This window comes from Dicentrarchus labrax, unplaced genomic scaffold, assembly GCF_905237075.1.
Source record: "Dicentrarchus labrax unplaced genomic scaffold, dlabrax2021, whole genome shotgun sequence".
NCBI lineage: Eukaryota > Metazoa > Chordata > Actinopteri > Moronidae > Dicentrarchus > Dicentrarchus labrax.
In genome coordinates this window covers 5,447,278-5,468,750 of record NW_026136722.1, presented here as the reverse complement: position 1 = coordinate 5,468,750, position 21,473 = coordinate 5,447,278, and the positions used below count along the sequence as shown (strand labels likewise).

The window sequence follows — 21,473 nt, the reverse complement described above, 5'->3', positions numbered from 1 at the left end:
GAACTGGTGTTGAAATCATTAGTGGTCTGAGGGCTCCTCTTCTGGTGGCTTCATGTTACAAGTGTTCAGGCACTGAGGGGTTTTTGTTCAGGTCTACTGATGGTTTGTGTTATTGTCTCTCTCTGGCACAGTAATACACAGCAGAGTCTTCAGGCTGCACATTCTGTCCGTTTAGAGTTTTACTAAGTCGATACTGAACTTATTCTTCAGTGAATCTTTGTAGAATGAATCTCCAGTATATTTCATTCCAATCCACTTCAGTCCTTTCCCTGCAGGCTGTCTGATCCAATGTGTGCGATAGCTGCTCAGAGAATAAGAGACCTGACAGGTGATGTTCAGACGTTGACCTGGCTGCACAGTCACAGAGGCTGGCTGTGTCAACTGTTCACACTTTACACCTGTGGAGGAAAACATGTTGAATATTGAATCAGTGTGATAACAGTGAACGGTCAGTGTGCTGTGATCATACTGTCAGTGTCTCTGCCTCAGTGAGACTCACAGGATCCAGCAGCCAGCAGCAGCAGAGCTACAGAGAACATGGTTGGTATTGAAGGTGATCTGATGGGAGCTTCTCTTCTTCTGCTGCATCTGACAGCATGATATCAAGTCTTTATAGCAGACTGTGAGGATGTTCACTTTGCATAGAGAAGGACACTGACAGCCTATAAAAGAAGGATCAACTGTCAGCACAAGTACAAGACTCAGAACTAGATTATAATGTTATTGTTACTGGATTATTTGAGTAATCCAGTGATACATTAATGAATTGCTTTGCTGCAAATAGCCACACACTTCATTTGTGCTTCACTATTTGTAGTCAGTATATTTTATAACTTCCATCCTTTTTGTCTCCATCCTCTGTAGTCTTTACTGCAGGTTCTGTAACCACAGTTGTGTGAAGCGTCTAACAGAGTAAGAGACCTAGCAGGTGAAGGTTGGAGTTTGACTTCATGTACTGTCACAGATTCTTGTTAACTCAGCATTTTATATTTCACACCTGTGGAAAGAAATCAGATGTAAAATCCACCTGTATACATGTACGGAAATTATTCTCATAGCAACCGTCTAACAGAAGCTTTTTTAAAAGGAGGTGAAATGATCTTAGCCTCTGTTAATTATGCCTCTCCTACAAGCATACAGAGTCAGCTGTTTTTCCCTCCTGGATGAGACCTCATTTATATATAGTCAGTTATGTGTTTAACACTTGTTGTTTTATTCATTATGTGTTTAATTTGTGTCATTTCAATCATTATTTAGTAGTTACAATTTCTTCTTTTAAAGGAAATTTGATATCCATACAAAGATATATTTGTGGTTTTAAGTACCAAAAAAAACGAACAGGGCATTTTGTGTTGCATTTCATCTCATGAAAATTAATGAGCCTCTCTTCTGATTGGCTGACTGTTTCTCAGTAACAGGCCAACCTGTAGCCGGTCTGTATAGTTCAATCACAACCTTATGGTAGTTCTGACAGTTGGTTTAAAGGCACAGTTTCTGAATACTGGCTGTGTGCATTTCTCTGTGGAATGAGCTTTTTGATACTTTCACAGTATTTATACAGCACCTACCTGCTTTATAATCACACAAGACATGGAAATCTCACTTTCTACAATATGGGACCTTTAATTATTGAAATATGAGAGAAATTGTTTCACTCCTGCCTTACAGAATAAAATATGGGGATATTATTAACCAGTGCATTGTGGTAGATAAGCACATAAAACCATAAAAAAGAGGAAGTGACAAACCACAGCCTCAGCTGGTGCTTTCGAATCCCTGGCCATTCAAACCTACCAAAGAAATAGATATTAAAGGACACAAGTGAGAACGAGAGAAAAATAAACAGCAGAACATTAAATGTGTGCATTCTCTGATCAGTATTGCAGCATGAAGCAACGTACAGGGCAGACAGAGTGCTGTCAGCAGTACAGACAGTTTGTTCTGAAAGCTCTGGATTTGCATTGGCAGTTTGTAAGGGAGGGGCTCATTTGTATAATAGATTTGATATATATCTAATACATCTCCTTTGTCCCTCATGCCATCATACTCTACAACTCCTCACTCAGGGGGAGGAGGAAATAGGGTAAAGAGGACAGAGGGGAAGGAGTGGTAGCCACTCACTGTGCAATTAATAATCTACTCATACCTACCTGGACACTCTTCTTCTTTTTTTGTGCAATAACTTGATCCACCACTTAAGTGCAATAATTTAATTTAACTGCTTATTTCTGCTAAATGTCATTTATCCACTGTATAATAACACAATGCCATATACAGTCCTATATATTTATCTTTATTTATCTATATTTGTCCTCTATACAGTTCTCTACATTTATCTTATTTGGGGTTTTTTTTCCTTCCATTTTATTTCACTTTTATTCTTATCCCTACTTTATATATTAAGCTAAGAGTTTATCGTTTATTGTTTATTGTCAACTTTCTATATTGAGCTAAGAGTTTATTGTTTATCTTATACTGTATTTTTTTATACTGTATTTTTTATACCTCTTTATTTTCTACACAAGTGTTTTGTAAGCTGCTGTAAATCCAATTTCCTTGCGGCAGTCATCCCAAAAGAATCAATAAAGAGAAGTCTAAATCTAAGTCTAAGTCTAAGTCTAAGATAAAAATACTTTGTGCTTTTGATTATTAACTCTGGTATATAACACTGTGAACAGGGCCCTTGAGTACATTTAGCTTCAAATACGTATGTACTTTTACTTAAGTAAAACCATTATTGTGAAGTCTTAATAATGAGAATTAATTTTCTGTTACAAGTTCTCTGATTGCAATGAGGGATCAAATATGAGCATCAAAACCACATGGCAAGAATTCATGATCTGTGTTGAATTTGATTTAGTAAATAACCTTCTACTGAATATGCTTCTCCTTTTTGAAAGAACTGTTGTCTTTTATTTGTATTAATATCTGTCTATTATGAGAATCAGAATTAGAAATACTTTATTGATCCCCGGGGGGATATTTGTTGCTCACACAATGTTAAAGAATAAAAATACTTATATTACAATCTAATACAATATGTATACAATATAAATGTATATATAGGTATATACATATAATTAAAAATGGAAATAGAAATATAATAGCAGCCAATGTACCTAATAGTAATAATAATAAATTATAAACAATATATACAAAGTAATGTATGCCACAGTATGTGAACTGCAGAAATGAACTGAATAGTAGTGAGTTTTTAAAGATTGTGTTAATGCAGAAGTTATAAATTATGACAAAGAATGACGTACTAATTACAAGAATGACGTAATAATTACAAAGAATGGCGGAATAATCCAGTGTGTTATTATTGCACCTTAATGAATTTAATGCACATTTACGACTTGTGCAATAAAGTAGTTCATACATCTTAATTTCAGATTAGGGCAAAGCAGTTTATTAATAACTGATTTAGTTTTAAAAAGATTTAAAAGATTTAATAGATTTAGTTTCAGTGTGTAATATGACCTGCGACTGTGCTCTGTATGGCGCACAGTGGCATCCGCACCGCTAGGAGGCGCTGTAGTCACTGGAATTGCTCTCCAGGTGTACACTTGGTTACAGTTGAGAGGGATTCATCGTTCAGGCAGCAACAGGTGCCCTCCGCCCAAACCCCCCCCCACATAAAGACCGACTCGTGGATGAAATGCAGGAATTCCAGGTGGAAAATGACCGGTAGAAAAGTTTAAAGAACTTTGTGGCAGAGTTCAAAAGGTAAAAGTTTAACGTTGTCTCTCTTTTTTTTCTCCTTATCTCCCAAACTTGACGTGACGTGGACTAGTGCTCCACATCTTGATATCCCGCAGGTACAGGTAGAGCCTGACAGGTGTTACTGAGCGACATGTTCCTGCTTTCATCTGCTTGTTTCTGGACAGAATAATACATTCACTTCATTATATAGTAATGTATATTGTCGGCATTTATCTGCGCTGTGCCATTCAAACAAGATATTCCTCTCCTATGCCTGTGCGAGCGAGTTAATATAAAGCCAGATTCTTTGTTTAAACTGGAGTTACAAGGAAATAAATGAAGACACGCTCGAAACTCTTCTACTGAATGCGCAATATAATAAAAAGTAAAAGCTAAGATGGCATTATGAGTCAAACAAAACACAGAATTCAATAGACTGGAAGCCTGAAACGCTGACATATGTGCATCTATCTTATTTTACCACCACAGCAACTGTATTGTGTATATACTGTGAATATATATGCAGTGGTGGAGAACTTAAAGTACTAATGCTACACTGTGAACCACCCTACCAGGTTACTAGTAACAGTCCCGCATTCAAAACCCTTAATTAAGTAAAAGTATGTGAGTAATATCAGCAAAATATTAAAATGTATGTTTAATATCACTGTAGATGTTTAAGGTTGAGCTAATTTTAACTCCTTTATATGCTGTTAATCTACAGCACTGCATCCTGTGCTGTAGGATCACAACATGTTTGGAGCATTGCTGTCCTGTGAGAACCACGTATCTCTATAAAGTTTCTTGAGCTCAGAAAAACAGCCCAGTTTTCAGCTATGGGACATTGCATTTTCCAGCAAACCCAAGAGGGATTCAGCTGAGACATGTCTGAACCCATAAAGGAATACTTAATCCATCAATTTATCAGAAAAAAATTGAAATCAATATATTTATAACATACTGAACAAGGAGGACTGCAGTGTTGCCTCTGGAGACTGCTGTATCACCAGGGTCTGTCCATTGGTTTCTCTTTTTAAAGTACATTTAAAAAATCAAGAACTGGACCTGAAACAGTTAGTTGATTGACAGAAAAATAACTTGCATCTACTTTGATAATCAAATTGTTTTTCAAGCAACAACAGTGGATAAAGTGCCACATATTCTTTGCTTCCTCTGAAAAATGATCATACATCACTGTGAATTGAGTATCTTTTGGTGCTGGTCAAACAAAGAGACATTCAATGCTGGGAAGCTGTGGTGAGCCTTTTTTTCACTTTTTTTTTTACATTTCATGAACTCATTTATTAATTGTAAAATAACCAACAGTTTAATTGATGATGAAAATAATCGTAGCTCTAACCTTGCAACTGCAAATAAACACCATTGATAGTATATAGACTATCATTAGTTTACCAAATATGATTTGAGGACAGGAGTACTGATTAGTCTTATACGCCTATTGTGCTGTGTGTTAATGTATTATCTTCCATCTAGGTGCTCCATGTGAGGAGACACCGTGACTTGCTCGCAGTCATGAAGAGGAACAAACAGATTGACATCAGGCACGCCCTCGCGCTGGCCGGCACCTTTAACTTCCTGTGCTCCTGTGCCAGAGCCTGCCTGCTCCCCTTCCTCACCCTGTACTTCAGACAGCTGGGTCTAACTCCAGCGATGACGGGCATCGTCATGGGGACTAAACATCTCATATCGGTGGTCTGGAGCCCTGTCGCAAGCGCGCTCTCCAAACACTACAACAAGAGACGAGTGGTGATAAACGGCTCTCTTGTGTGTTCGGCGGCGGTCGCTCTGGTTCTTCTGCTCATCCCACCTACAGATGTGAACACACAGACCAGCGCCTGCAATGTGTCTGATCTGAGCAGCGGCCCAACCCCAAATGTGGGTGGTAACCTGCTCATGAGCAGCATTGGACCGTCCATATTGTCCCCTACAACTCAACCTAAAGCCAACACAGCTCTTGTGTCCCAGTCTGGCGTCACTTTGCCTGCAAAGACGCTTCCTGACACTAAATCTGCTCCTGTTGTGACGAGCAAAATGTCACTTCATCAGCCTGATGGAGATAAATCGCATCCTCAGCTGTCACAAGAGAACACAGTCAACAACAGTGCGGGGGAACCAAAGATCAGTGGTTCCGTCATACACCGGACCACCAGCTCTGCGGCGGCTCCACTGAGAAACAAGAGGTCCGAGTCCAAATCAGGGTCAGGAGAACAGCTAGGAGAAAAGACAACAGAGGGGGAGAAAAGGGAGGGCCACTTTGACTTTCTGGGCAGCCTGAAGGTGATGGACCCTCTGCACCAGCTCTTCTTCTTGATACTCATCACTGTGTCGGTGTGGGAGTCTTCGTCAGCCCCTCTGGAGTGGACGGCAGACGACGGGCTGTACGAATATCTAGACTACGCGGATGCTTCGGACCGCTACAGCAGCACCAGGGTTTGGGGTTTACTCGGAGGAGCCTGCGGGGTTGGAGGAGCGGGGTTGCTGGTGAGCCAGTTAAGCTGTGTCATAGCTGGGCAGACCTCCCGGAGCGCGGTGCATTTCTACTGCTACGCCGGTGTGGCAGCTCTGGCCCTGCCTGCAGCCACCTACCTCCCTCTCTACCTGAATAAGAAGCGAGACAGGGCCAACGGGCTCCTCAAAGCCATGCAGCTGGTGCGTGGCTCACCCCGTGCTCTGCTCTGCGCAGTCACAACCCTGTTGGTCGGGGTGGCAGGGTCCGCCGTGGATAACTTCCTCCTGTGGCAGATGCAGGATCTCGGGAGCACCGAGCTGCACATGGGACTGTCTCTAGCCCTCGCTCTGCTCTCACAGGCTGCCTTCCCTCTACTGGCTGGCCGAGTGTCCAAGCTCCTCAGCCCGGGAAGGGTGCTTGCTGTGGGGGCCGCGAGTCTCGGGTTTCAGTGCTTCTATTACTCCTTCCTCTGGGGGCCGTGGGCTGCGCTGCCTGCTCAGGTGTTGAGCTGTTTTAGCAGTGGGGCCCTCTGGTGGGCTGTGAAGGTCCAGTGTGAGGATGTTGCCACACCAGGGGCTGAGAGGAGTGTGAGGAGGATCTACAGTGCGCTTTCTCTGCACCTGGGGAGCGCTTTAGGGAGCTTTGTAGGTGGGTTTGTGGTGCAGAGGTTCGGGCTGACGTGGCTGTTCAGAGGAGCAGCAGTGGGTCTTTTACTGTGGTGTGTGTGTCTGCCTCTGCTCCAGTGGAAAGCCCCTCGCCAGCGCAGGATTAACTATTCTCGCCTTTTGGCGGCTGATGCAAGTGAAGCCAGTGACTCTGAGTCTGAACAGGAGAGAGACTGGCTTGATAAAGCAATGGAAGAAGACAGAGGCAATAACAACAATGGACGGAGGATAAAGCACTAAAAGAGAGCAGATAGATAGTCCCTAGATAGAAGGGACGTTCCTTCACAAAATCAAATCATAGAATAATTTCTATCAATAGGGAAATAAGAATTATCATTCCCCACCAGGTTTAAACTCTCAGTTACAGACATGTCACTCTTTATCATCAAGTAGCATACTCCAGAGTGGGATCGCTGATTTCCTTCTCTGACAGGTTTAATTAAAATCTAAGCGTTGACTTTTCATCAGAATTGAATGTTGTGGCATTCCAGCTGTCTTGCCATTTTATCAGTCTGCAGTTAAAGTGTCAGCTGCACTGATGGACTTCCTCTCCGAGCCACCTGAGCCTTTATGCACATTTGCATAAGCAATCATTGTTTTATAAAGCAAACAAAGGAGCAGGATTATGGGTGGGCAGAAGAAGGACTCTGTACCACCAGGCGAGTTCAGCAGCTTACTGTATGCATCATGACAATAGAAACACAGAAGCTTCTTACTAGGAATGTAAACACAAGACGTGTGCACAAGGTGAGGCTGAACTAGACTGGCAACCACCACACCCGGTTTGTTTATCTTCTGCTACATTCACTGCAATGACTTTTTGCCATTCACCGTGTCTGTGCCTTCACTCTGACTCTAGACTGTGAGAGCTGATAAAATGATTTGACTGATTTGAAAGAGCCCTGTGTTATGCAGTTGTGAGCTGATGCATGCGGAACATCAGGAAGCAACTGTGTTTGTCTAACCCGTATTTCAAAGTGAGTCTGCTGAACATACCTCATGTCAAATGGTCCATTTTGACAGATGTCTGAAGTTTGAAATGCTAAATTTGGATAATGTTTAATGCAATTTCATGCAGTGAGGTCAAATTAATGCGGATATAAAAGGCTCCCTGACTTTCTTTTGTGCAGAAAGTTTCTGTATGTATATGTTACCGGAGTACTGTGAAGAGTAATCTAACCACGCTAACAGAATTAACCCCTTTGTATTGTCGAAGCATCTGATGCATGACTCCAGCATCGGCTCTTCTTGAGTATTTGCAATAAATACAAATATTTATGCTGCCACTTACATTTCATATGATACCAGCAGCCAAAATAAATGTTTGTTTTAGATCCAAGTGATCTAAAGACATGGATCTCCCTCTGCTTTTAACACACAGATGTACCAGGGTGTGGGACACTGCTACCCATGGCACAGTGGCAGCTCCTGCATGCAGACAGATGCACGCTGCCCCCCCAAAAAAAAAAAAAAATCTGGCGAGGCCCTCAAGGGCCTAATGGCATGAAATCAAGTCATCCCCAGTTTGTCACTAACAACTGAACTCAATCAGGTGGGATGGAAAATTCATGATGAAAGACAGCTCGATTCTCTCGTGGAGAGGGCTATGGTAGTGGTTAGAGCGCAGCGAAGCATTGAAGGGGAATTTGGCAACTATAACAACTTAATAAACCCGTTTAGAAATCATTTGGCCTGTTCCCGTGTTAATGGTGACTTTCCCTACTCCCACTAGTGTCCCCAGTCAGAAAACCAACCTTGCAACTTTTGGACTACTGTCCCGTTGAGTTGGAAATAGGAAGAATCGTGAGAAGCGAGAACGCAATGTTCTATGATACTGTGTATAATGTATTACCCACCTCGGTAGACATTGCTCCACACGAAAAAGTTGCCCAGCTACAAATGCCCATCAGCAGTAGTAGAAAGGGGGAGTAGGGTGCCACAAGTGAGTTTTTTTACGACAGTTTTGTGAAATATACGTCCCAGAGCTGTAGGGGGAGCTCGTTGAGAAAACATGCGACGACAAAAGTGAAAACCAGCGAAGAAATGGCCAGAGTTGCCAAGTTACCCTTTAAAAAGTTGTCTTTTATGTTTTTTTATTAAATAGCAGATAGGAAGGGTGGCTAAGTTTATTTTGAAATATTTTTTTTAAAGTTTTCTGCTGTGAATCTCATACATTCACAGAACCACTTAAGTCTTAATATTTCATAGTTTGTTTTTTTAACATACTTACAGATATATTTTGAATTTTTTGTATTATTTTACAAGCTATAAATAATTTTAGACCCTGATTCGGTTCAATACAAGGATACAAGGTAATTAATTCCTTTTACAACACAGGGTTGCTTAATGAAATTCAGGTTTGTAGTACTCTTTATGTTAATTGTAAAAAGGTCACACTGCAAAAAAAATCTGATCTGTTTGAACCACATATAAAAGTCGTCCAATTCATAAACAGAAAAGATCAAAATCAGTGTGATCTGTGCTGTTCACACTGTCATGAAAAAAAAAGATCTGAGTCACATATAAGAAAAAAATTATTTTGATTTTGGCCACTTAGAATTTGTGCATTTAGTACTGTATTGCAAATACTTTTCCATTTTATGCAGCTTTATACTTCTACTCCACTACATCTCAGAGGGAAAAAATTTACTTTTTATTTCAAAGCTTTAGTTATTTTTCATACCCTTATTATCCCCAAATTTGGTGATTTTGAATGTTTCTAAACAATTGAATGATTAAGTGTTCCTTTAAGAGTTCAGAAAATGTCTCCTAAGCTAAATAAACAATTTAAAACTCCTCTCAAATTAGCTAGAAAACTCATTTTTATTTTATTTTATTTTATTTTATTTTTTATTCTCTTATGAAGCTTTTCAGAGATGCGTGGAGCCTAAAGGACAGTGACACTACAAACATATGAACTTCTTGAAGAATATGATGCATTGCTGTAAAACAAACTCCCCAACAGTATATAAAGTAGTTAAAATGAGCTCAACCTTAAAACAGTAAAATGCAACATTAATGCAGCAGTTATCCTCCGGGCTGTTGCTGTGTGTCATATCTGTCAGCAGGTGGCGCCTCTCAGCACAGATCAGCTCCTCCGTGCTGACATCCAGGTTCAGCTTCTCTTGGCAGCTCTCCTCCCCGTTATATCCCCTCACACGTCAGGCCAGTGCTGCATGGACTCGGTAGTGTAATTTTTTTCAGGCTGCACAAATATTTATTTCACATTTTCTGCCCAGAGTGTCTGACCGTCTTTGAAGAATATGGAGAAAGAGAGCAAATCCTCTAAACAGTACGGCTCTTTGGAAGAGACGCAGGTGGACAGAGAGACGGAGAAATCAAGTGAGTTTTGCGAAGCGTCCACCGCACACGTTTTGGTTTTGTGTTTAAAACTGAACTGGATGTGCATGCTTGGAAAGTGTTTTGTATGGAGTACTCAGCAAAAGAAGCTGATGCACCAACTTCCAGATGAGAGAATTAAAGCTTCGGGTCCCTGCAGATCCTCACTGTGAGCATGTTAAAGTTTATCTGTCAGCAGGGCCGTAGACAGGATTTTACAAATCCTGAAGGGTGTCAGTGGTGGGGCTTAAATTTATAAACCCCAGTGATTCTAGTATGTTGTGGAGGTGAAGCTTTTTTACAATGAATTTAACAGTTTATTTACGTTGTCTGGGAATATTATTATTCATTTAAAGGTCATACTTAGAGTTTTCCTACTTGTATCCATGGTCTGAATTTTGTTTTCTTAGAGCCATCTGCAAAAATAACAATCCTCACAATGGCTTCTGCTTGGTTAATTTTTTCATTAAGTTTTTCAAGACGTTTCCTGAAATTGTTGATAATTATATAAAAATCTACACGGTGTTCAGTTGGTCCTTTTAATTTATCCAATCAGGGCTGCAACTACCTGTCTATAAAAGGTCAGGAAATAGTGAAAGATGTAGGTTACAATGTCCTTACGCCCAAAACCGTCATATTGCTTGTTTTGTCCCAACAGTCCAACATATACAGGTACTCAGTTTAATGTCACATCAGACAAAGAAATGCAACTTATCCTCACATTTAGGAAGCTGGAACTAGAGAATGTTTGCTATGTTTGCTTGAGAAATTAAATGATTAATCGATTATCAAAATAGTTCCAAATAACTTCAGACAACAACTTAGTTCATCAACAACTCATTTCAGCTGCAGTTTCGATGAATTCATTGATGCAGAGAGTCTTAATTTTAGTGAAGAACAGGTCAGCTGAACATGCAAGAATGTAAAATGTATCTATGGGCATTCAGTAATAAATTAAGTTTTTATTAACTTGTTTTAGGCAGTTTGGGTTTTTTTTTTTTTTTTTTTACAATATACCTATGTTTTCCCTATAGGAGCAAATTACATGGTTCTTTCCAGGTAAATTCCTAGGAAAATACGCTACTATCTTTAGCCTGATTGTGAGATTTATTTTTTGGCATTCCTCAAGGCTCAGTTCTTGGTTCTCTGCTATTCCCACTGTACAAGCTTTTTCCTCTCCTGCTGTAATATCATGTATGCAATATTTTATCACAAGGACACAAACAGGCACACATTTATTTTAATACTTTCTATTATATTCAACACGGATCACATAGTGGACTTTAACAGTGACTTAAGGGTGTGACAGTATTACTACAGCTGTATTGTATGGAAATTATATGCAGGCTTTAAGAAATAAACCAAAATTGGAAGTGATAGCGTGAGAGGAAAATAATCATTCTAACACTGTCAGATGGCTTGGAGCAGAATAATGCAAACAAAAAGAGGAACGCATGCAGGCTGTTTTCACAATAAAACACCAAATCACCAGCTGATAATTAATGTGTGTGCATACATGTGGTAATACAATGAATAAAGTTGTGGAATCACCAGTGTGTTTTGGGAGGTTGTGTGTTTGTGCAGCCCTAATATCCCCAGCGATTCAGTGTGTATGATTGTAATGTCGTTTCACACAAGGTCGGGTAATTAAAAGCCAATTCAGGCTCTGCTGGATGACTCATCGCTCCTAGTGAGGAGTGCGAGGCTGGGAGGGCGGGGGCCATTATTCAGTGATGCTCGAAGAATTACTGGGGGGTATCCACAGTCTAGAGCTCAGATCAGATCATAACAGGATGGTGAATTTGATCTAGGGCACTATTAATGGAGTTGAACAATGATCATTGTAAGTTTGACTGTTTAATTCATAATTTAGAGTGCTTTTTGTGTTTTCTTTTGGATTTTTAAGTAGATGAAATCAACCACAAATCATTTTTCTGAGAATCAATTAATCCACACAAAATAAAAAAGCAAATAACTGTCTTGGTCTTGTCTGTCTTTCAGCAGACGATGTCATTTCAATGGCTGACTCCACAATTACAATCGAGGAAGTAGAGCTGGGCAAAACTGAGCGGATAAGAATTACTGAGAACTGCCAAATGAATGTGCTAACAGTCATAATCTATCGATAGGCCAAGATTGATAGACAATTCTCCCTCATTCAGAGATCAAGTGCAGATATCTTGGGCCAGTTGCCCAGTGTTTTGCTTATCTTGTCTTATGTTATCTTATTTTAATTTATATTCACCCTTATTATCCTGGTTTGGTCCTGTACTCTTACCCCTCCTGTGTTTCATTCTTCTTTTGCTGTTTCTGTTATGACACCTGAATTTCCCTGTGGGGATTAATAAAGGTTTATCTTATCTTGTCTTATAATAATGTGGCAAAAAGCAGACTTTACCTAGTAAAAACAATTTAAAGCAATAGTTTGAGGTTTTGGGAAACAGGATTATTTGCTTTCTTGCCGAGAGTTTGATGAGAAGATTAATACCACTCATGCTTTTGCGCTAATTATTAAGCTACAGCCCTCAATTGGCTATCTTAGCTTAGCATAAAGACTGGGAAAAGTGGGAAACAGCTAGCCTGGCTTTGTCAAAAGGTATCAAACAAACAAGATAAAATGTGTTAGTGAGCTTTAGAGGTGCTGGTAGACACATTTTGTTACCTTGAGACAGAGCAGGCTAGTTGTTTCCCCATGTTTCAAGTCTTTGTGCTAAGCTAAGCTTCTGGCTGTGGCCTCATATGTACTGCACAGGCATGAGAGTGGTATCGCTATTCTCATCGAACTCTCAGCATGAAAACAAATACATTTCCCAAAATGTTCAACTAGTGTATACTAATGTGCATTATCTTCTCCATATAGGATCAATTAGTTCACCAGTGGAACTTAGAAAGAACCGTTATTTCAAACACAGGTGTAATTATTGTCGTATGTTCCTATAACTGTTCCTGTAAGTGAAGCCAGCGAGTCAGCACGCACAGTAGAGCCTGGGACTGGATCACTTAAATAGATTGCTGTCATTAATAAGGTTATTAGTTACATCTGTGCTCTCCCTGCAGATTAACGTCAAAAATGTCTGCTGTAACAGTTTATTATAGACACAGTCCATGTTTAGCCTGTGAACATCCCTTCTCACATGCCATCACCAATTCACTGTGAAGGCTGTTCACGCTTCATAATTTCCCTCTGCTCTGCCGAGGATAATCCAAACGTAAGTGAGAAGTCGACTGAATTGCAGCATTTTGATGGGTTTACTTTGAAATATTACAGAACTATTAGCTGATAACTGCTTATTGTTAAAGTGGCAGTTCTCGATAAGCAGTATCAGTAACGTGATGTGACAGGAGGAATTGCTAGGCACCTTAAATGAACTATAGATGTCTAGTTAGGGTCTGCTCACCAGTTATTATAATTTTTGTATTTGTTTCATCAGTTTTTGTTTTTGTTTTTGAGTTTTTTTCCAGTTAGTTTCCAGACTGGGTTTGTTCTATTCTATATATAATTCTATTATAGTTTTTATTGTTTAAAAAAATATTTACTTTTAGTTTAGTTTTTTATTATTTTAAGTATTATTTTTATTTTTTTGTTTGTTTTTTTTAATATGGGGGGTATTTGTCACAGGCAAGATTTAAGAAGTTCAGATAAGGTATTACAATATAACACACTGACTCACATTCATGTAGACACCCCAGTCTCATTAAACATACGTACCAATGGCTCCAAATGCTTGTTGTGTGAACAAACAGTTAATCTAAAGATATTTTTAGTTTTATATATATATATATCCTTTATTTAAAGGATTCATAGATATATATAATCTCCTTTTCAAGAGTGACATGGCCAAGAGGGCAGAACAAACAACATTAAAAACAGTTTTAGTTAACTATTATAACGTTGCTGTGCAACATGTATTGCTCTTGGATTTTCTCTGTATTTTTTGTTGTTGCTTGTAGTTTACAGAAGGTACGTCAAACATAATGTCTTTGAATCTAAAATAGTGTGTCTGTAAAAACAATTTCATTATAAAGCAATAAACAAGCAAATAACTGTGTTTTGGTCTTGTCTGTCTTTCAGCAGACGACGTCATTTCGATGGCTGACTCCACAATTACGATTGAGGAAATTGAAGGAGAGCTGTGCAAAATTGAGCGGATAAGAGACATCCTCGTACGGAGAGAATCAGAGCTGAGATACATGTAAGATCTGCTTCTTCAACAGCACCTCTCGTGTTCACTACATTTAAACATATCTCAAACGCAGACACAAAGACAGAACGGAGATTTTACTGTAATTACTCGAGCCGTATTTGGGTTTTTCATGGTTTGGATACTGACAGTGATGACATGATGACATTAGACCCAAGAGGACAATTGTTGCTTTTCACCAATCATGTGACGTTCCACTGTTTGGGCAACTGCACCCACATATACAGTAAAGCTCTGCTGTATACACTGAGATACTTTTAACAGCCCCTCAGGAATAAGAGATGACTGTCAGCCAACACTGGGAGCAGCCATGTGCATGATGGCAAAAAATGTGTGAAGAAAACAGCAGTGCTATTTAAGGTCTAAGCAGACTACCAGCACACACACACACACACACACACACACACATCCGCCTTTTTTTTTTTCAGATCTCAAAAGATGCCCTTTTCTCCTTTCTCTCTCATCCTTGCTTTTAAGTATTTCACTTTTTTCTGCTGAGACCTTGAATTCCTCATTATTTTGACACATGAGGATGGTGTTGGGGGAGCGGGGACTACGAACAGCAACCAGTGCTGCATAATGTGTCCACATGATGAATCGGAGAAACGGAGAATAACGACTTTTGGTCAGTGTTTTGTTTTGCTGTGCGAGCCTTCAAAATTACCACACTGATAAGTGTTGTGGTTCATGATGAAACACATCAGTTTCCTATCATGTTTTCACTTCCATCCATGATCCCACGTATCCAGAGGGTGAAAAGTGATGCTCAATCCCACTCCCAATAATAGATTGTTTTCCTTCTCATCTCCACGGGCCTGCATGTGTTGACATGTATTATATCAACAGCAACACAGACGGCATCTGAAGCTCAGCCACTGCGGGCAGACTTGGTAAAACAACAAAACTATCATATGAAAACAAATTACTTGTATTTCTGTACTGGTGAGGTTGTATTTGAAAAGCTTTAACCAGTTGTCTCATTAAAGGTCCAGTGTGTAACATTTAAGTGGATCTATTGGCGGAAATGGAATATAATATGTAAAGGTATGTTTTCATTAGTGTATAATCACCTGAAAATGAGAATTGTTATGTTTACTTTAAAATGAGCCGTTTGTGTCTACAGAGGGAGTCCGCCATGTTGAACCGCCATGTTTCTACAGTAGCCCAGAACGGACAACCAAACACTGGCTCTAGATAGGGCGCCTTACATTTTTTACGAGTTACACTGTCGCCATAGTTTCTACTACACGCTTGAAAGGCGAGCAGTATTACTACTAATACTATACTCCTCTTCCTCCCAAAAAAAAATGAAGCCAAAATATCCTGTATATGCTTGCTGCCATCTTGTGCTGGTGCTGTCATTTGGAGCCAGAGTCTGCACAGAGCTGTAGACCCTTGTTTTTCTACTGAGATCCTGCTTTAGGCAGTTGATACAGTTCAAGCAAAATAAACTCATGCAAATACATTTTGAATTAACACTCCTGAGTGGCAGCATCTGAGTCATCCTGAATATACTGTATACTTCCTAAGTACGCTGAAACCTATTTTATTAAACCACGAGTCTATTTATAGCACAGTCATTTTCCTCTTTTTGCCATCACTGTAATAGCAGCCCACGGACACACACAAACACTCGAGTGAACGACCCCTAATGTTTTGAAATCTGCACCAGTGTCAGACGGAAATTAGATCTGATACAGTCAGGTGTAATTCATTCACAAAGGGCAGCATGGCAGTGTTATTTCAGCTAATAAAGTCACAGACCTCGCTGTCGTCAGAGCCTAAAGTCAGAGTCCAGTGTCCAGTCGTACAATTTCACATTGATGCTTGTAAGTAAAGTCAGGAAGGAAATGACTTTGCATTCTATGTTTTTAAAGCCCCTTTGAAGAGATAACTAGTTATTTCCGTCAATATATTCTTTAAATAAGCTGATTTGGAAGTCTAGTTTATACTTTTTTTTACACTGGCATCAGCTGATTTCCTGCAAAACACCTATTCACAGTTGGTTTGTTTTACAGGATGGATGACATCCAGCTCTGCAAAGAAATCACAAGGCTGAAGACAGAGCTGCAGAAACTTGTCTCAGTCCAAGGTAAATTAAAAAGCAGTCACTGTCTTACTGTGTGGTGTTTGTCACATTTTATTTATTCTGCAGAGATTCTTTGGTTGATGGGCCGCATATGGTTTTTATTTGTGTTTATGACCTCACCTGTTGTCACCTCAAATAATATTATGTATATATATATAATATAATTAACTAATAACAGTGGGCTTCTCCAAGCTTCCCCCCATCCCACCTGAATTGTGGTTATATAATATAACTTCTATCTGAAGATATTCAGATCACATTCCTTTGTTCATAAAGTTTAGATGACATCTCTAATATAAAAGGTTGCTGTGGCAACTAAAAAGATAAGAAGCTGTAGTACAGTACAAGTGTTAAGTAACATATAAATTATAAAGTGCCTTTTATTGTGGGGTTTTTTAGCCATGCTCTAGCAATGTTTGTTTGTGTAGAAATGTAATACACACGTTCATGTCCCCCTCAAGATTAATTTAATTTTAACTTTTGTGACTTACTATTTATACATACATAAAGTGTGTGAGAGAAAATAGATATGACTAATGAAAAGAAATTGAGGGCTGGCTGGCAGTTGTTTGCTCACATCGAATTGCCATCAGTGGCCAGCTCAAGCAGCGGCCCCATAAGCGGCTAGCCAAAATGCCGTCCGTCAAAGACATTCAAGTTTTGGTTGTTCTGTGGTTGTTTTCTGGAGGTAGTCAGCTGAACAGTTCTCAGCAAAAGGCAAGTCGGCAAACAAGTCAAAGGCTCTCTGGATTTCTGAGTTGATTGATAAAACCCCGCCAGCCTACCAAAAGAAAGAAACAAATGGCACCCAATTTTAACAATTCTAACATGCTAAACTAAGGTGTTGACTTTTGTAAACATTATAGCTGCCAAACTTCAGCATGTTCGTATTGTCACTGTTTTGTATTTAACTACAGCCTCACAGAGCTGATAACACGGCTGGAGATTTTGTGTGCAATTATTCAATGTTTTCTGGCTACATTCACAGCAGTTAACACATTGAAACCGAGTCTTTAAAGCTGCAGGGACTGCCCATTGTTCCAAAGGCCCATTACTCCAAAACTCTGATAGTCCGAAAAATGTCCCATTGGACCGAATACCAATTTGTCCAGCAGCACTTTATCCCAAAAAAGTCCACTGCTCCAAAGACTCTGTCGGGCTGTCAGACAAATTGGGCATTTTTTGGACTATTGGGGTTTCAAAATAATGGCATGGCACCATAAATACAGCAGCATAAGGCACGATGTCTGAAACAATCCACAACAAGTATAACTTTAGTAATGACTCTTTTACAGTCGTAAAATATAATAGTTGTGTATGTGAGGCTTGTCATGTGACTGTTGAACAGAACAGGACAAGTCCAAGGAGGACAAGGAGAGGGAAGAAGAGCTGCTGCAGCAGATCAACAAGCTGGTGGAGACCAGAGACTTCCTCGTGGATGATGTGGAGTTTGAAAGGCTGAGGTGAGATTATTAAATCAAGTGATTGGAAAAGACTTTGAGTAGGTATGTATTCATAGTAATGTTCTTCTCACACACAGGCTCAGCAGACATTACAGTGCTGTCTGTTTACAAGACTTAGGTTTGAGGGAGTAAATATGTTTTGATTAAGGCAAATGTGTGCAATTATACACTTATCTTTTATGTTGATCAGTGTGAAGATTTTCCCAAACCACTTTAGTTCAGTAACTCCTGCACAAATATAATTAATTAAATGTCCATCTCAGGCTGTTTATCCAGTGAATATTTAAGGCATTCTCTGATCTTCATAACACCCTTTTTATAAAGCATTTCCTCTCTGTGTTCTATGAATCCTCTCTGTATATTTACGCTGGATAATAATAGCAAGTCCACCATCACTCAGATCATTTGTTTGTGGTGTTAAATTAGCTGTCATCACTGATAAGCAGGCAACTGTTAATGTGAGTCTTTGAGTGACATTTTGATTGGTCTCAGAAAGATTGCAGGGACGTGAGAGGCCATCTTCCTTCAATATTCCACGTGCATGTGAAAATTGATTGAGGAGAGGATTGTGTGTAGGTGCAGCGGTGAATTCACACCATGTACAAATTGAAGTCACTTCCTGAGGATTTGTCAGTCCAGCTTGTAGCCTTAGCTTCTCTCAAATGCAGCCCAGTGACATTTATTTAAGTGCAAAAACCACATACTTGACAACTACAACACAAGGAAATATTCTCCTCCACAGGGAACGGGAGGAAGACAGAGACATGGCTGCCTTCTTACAGTCTAAATTTCCCAAGACATTGGCTGCAAAAGGTGAGTTTAACCATGAGGCTGTCATGTGCAAGCGTCCAATTAAAAAGCAATCTTGGAGGTCAGTTATCTTTGTAGCCACAGTTTGTCTCTGCTCACACATTTGTGTGTAAGAGGATGAATTACTGTAGGTGTGAATACCTTCTCTGGTAGTTCAGTTGTAATCTTTGCGCACCTTCATGACTTCACCCAATCGCTGGCTCACTGAAATCACTCTGCATGAGCATGTCAGTCAAAATTCCTCAACGTTTTTTAAAGGTTTTATATAATTCACTTGCCACTAGATGTCTCACTAGAGCATCATCATCTGAGACTAAAACAACGACTGACCAGACTCCATTGACAGAACCTGTAATATTACTTTGCAGATAATCGTAAAACACACATCCAACAATCTTACTCACACTTATTTGTTAATCTTTCCACTGTTCCAACAATCAACAATGCTGATTTGTTTGAAATAAACTCTTAATATACCAAGTTAGATGAGAAAATAGTTGCGAAACAGGCTGCTATGGCTGCCATGTAACAATATCTAATACTTGGGAAGAAATCCACCTGTGTAGCTACCGGTCGTAACAGCAAGTGAGTTCAATAGGACAAACACTCCTTGAGAAAAACACAGGAGCAGCTGGTGTATCTGTTGACAGTGCAGCCCAACCCACGTTTAATGAAAGACTCAGTCAAAAATAATTGAAAAAGATCTGGTTTCACAGTGTTTTACACAGCACAAGTAGTTTTCCTCACACGCATTCTGTGGCTGCTCCTTCTTGTTCCAATACTCCCTGCATTGCTCTGCTAGCCACTGTAGCCCACCAGCTAACAGTCATGGGTGTTTTTATGTAATTGGCAGGGTTAGTTCACTAAATACATAGTTCATTGCTGAAGGTAAAACTGAGTTTGAACTAGCTGCTGGCAGTAGCTTCAAATGTAGCATACAGACGGCAAGAAAGTCAAGAGGCATATTTCCAAAACCGTCACAACTCTCATTCAAGGATTATAACTTTAAGTGAAGATGTAGAGGATGAGAGCGTGAAAATGCTGTGGTGAATAACAGTTTTACCATCACCTGTCCTTCTCAATCAGGTGCATTGGAAGATCAAAAGGTGGCGTCCAAATCCCAGCAGACATCAGCACCATTTATCACTAAAACTGGAATCACATTACTGAAAGACTGCTGTGGCTTCACCTGCTCTATCATGTAACACTGTGTGTGTGTGTGTGTGTGTGTGTGTGTGTGTGTGTGTGTGTGTGTGTGTGTGTGTGTGTGCGTGTGTGTGCGTGTGTGTGTGCGTGTGTGTGTGGGGGGGGGGGGGATGCACATGCGAGCCTCATCAGTAATTATCTGCATTAATCTTCAAATGCTCATATGCATATAATGTAAGACATGTGTATTATAGGATCTCATTTGCTACTGTGAAATACTGTGTTTATATGTCTTGCAGCGGGGAGGCTGACTGGCTTATATATAAACTAATGGTTTCTGTCCAATTAGTGTAATTAGATATTATTATGGCTGCTCTGACTATCCATTTGTGATGTATTAGACACTGTTATCGTAGACGTCTCTAAGGGAACAAACTCCCTTTTGCACGTGCTGTAGTACTGTAGCAAAGTATTATAATAACTGGACTGAACAGTAGCTGTACAACAGAGGAGAGATTTTATGTAAGATGACAATGTTATGAAGAGAATACAAATTCAGAAAACCTTTTTCATTCAGTTGGTCATTAGATGTAGACAGAGTTGAACAAAAGTGGTCCAGAATTTATGCACAAGGCGTTCCTACTGCCTGAATGTTATACATTAATAACTTTGGTTGCTACTCAGATATTCAGCAGCCCACAACCTAAACCAAAGTCTTTGTCTGAACCGGATGTAATCAGTTATGTAATCAGTAGTCATTAAGTAAGATTGCCTTACAGCCAGTGTTTTGTACACATTTTCACATTGATCAAAAACAATTCAAAAACATAATGTGTCCGCTGTCATAATGTGTCTACTACTTGTATTTTTGTGTCAGTCATTTTGTGTGACTATGATGTATCATCTTTGCAATGCTGTTATAATAAAGATTTTTATGTCCCTCCTTCCTTTTTCAGGGTGCCTTTCAGTTTCTTAGATACATAAGTCATTGTAACCTACACTGTTCTATAACTGGACCTTATTAGAATCAACACTTCCTGTTAATAGTAAACATATATCTTGGCAATTTAATAATTATTAATAATTATGGATGGTGGAGGATTATTGAAGTTTGATGTTTATTAATGGCAAACTACCAGTTTCAGTGATTACTGCACCCTGGTATATTGCATTTTACATAATTGTTGTTAGGGACAAACCAAACATTGGCTCTAGATAGGGCTGTTTTTTTCACGTTTTGCTGCTACACACTGGTCTCAACGCTCTCCGTACCACTTCTATACACACACACACACACACACACACACACACACAAATCTAAGTGTTATAAGAGGCTGGACTCTCTGACCTGTTCCAAACCACATATCTAGGCTACAGTATGTGTAACTGCCATGACAACAGGTTTGATTGCAGTTCTTGTATTTGCTGTCTTGGTGGGAAAACCAGCTGGTTGCAGTCACACTCTGGAGCACATAAACCCACCTGAACAACGTCAACAGAGGTCACTCAAGTCTAACATCCTCTGTGGGGATGTTCTACTCATGGGTGTGTGTGATAGCTGATTTTGTTATCCCTATTGTGTTG

The 21,473-nt window shown here is 39.7% G+C and overlaps 2 protein-coding genes across 3 annotated transcripts; both read left to right on the top strand.

The window, feature by feature from the left end:
* The first annotated feature begins 3,570 nt into the window (after positions 1-3,570).
* mfsd6l (major facilitator superfamily domain containing 6-like) lies at positions 3,571-7,521 on the top strand. Its single transcript, XM_051388767.1, has 2 exons — positions 3,571-3,729; positions 5,200-7,521. Exon 2 carries the CDS (start codon positions 5,239-5,241, stop codon positions 7,078-7,080), a length of 1,842 nt encoding a protein of 613 aa, XP_051244727.1. The 5' UTR covers positions 3,571-3,729; positions 5,200-5,238; the 3' UTR covers positions 7,081-7,521.
* A 795-nt stretch (positions 7,522-8,316) lies between these two features.
* Positions 8,317-20,051, top strand: zgc:171844 (uncharacterized protein LOC100151763 homolog). 2 transcript variants are annotated; one of them, XM_051388769.1, is made up of 6 exons: positions 8,317-10,182; positions 14,255-14,372; positions 16,400-16,473; positions 17,819-17,933; positions 18,676-18,746; positions 19,830-20,051. In XM_051388769.1, the coding sequence occupies exons 1-6, from the start codon at positions 10,104-10,106 to the stop codon at positions 19,946-19,948; spliced, it is 576 nt and encodes a 191-aa protein (XP_051244729.1). In that variant the 5' UTR covers positions 8,317-10,103; the 3' UTR covers positions 19,949-20,051. The 2 variants fall into 2 exon arrangements, with proteins under 2 accessions (XP_051244729.1, XP_051244728.1); XM_051388768.1 differs by having other exon boundaries at positions 14,252-14,372.
* Positions 20,052-21,473: the final 1,422 nt, after the last annotated feature.

Excerpts from the sequence above, each read along its gene's own strand:
- zgc:171844 (XM_051388768.1), top strand. The coding sequence starts at position 10,104 with ATGGAGAAAGAGAGCAAATCCTCTAAACAGTACGGCTCTTTGGAAGAG. Across the intron at positions 10,183-14,251 it reads CAGAGAGACGGAGAAATCAA|CAGACGACGTCATTTCGATG; the intron begins GTGAGTTTTGCG and ends TCTGTCTTTCAG. Across the intron at positions 18,747-19,829 it reads CAAGACATTGGCTGCAAAAG|GTGCATTGGAAGATCAAAAG; the intron begins GTGAGTTTAACC and ends CTTCTCAATCAG.
- mfsd6l (XM_051388767.1), top strand. The coding sequence starts at position 5,239 with ATGAAGAGGAACAAACAGATTGACATCAGGCACGCCCTCGCGCTGGCC.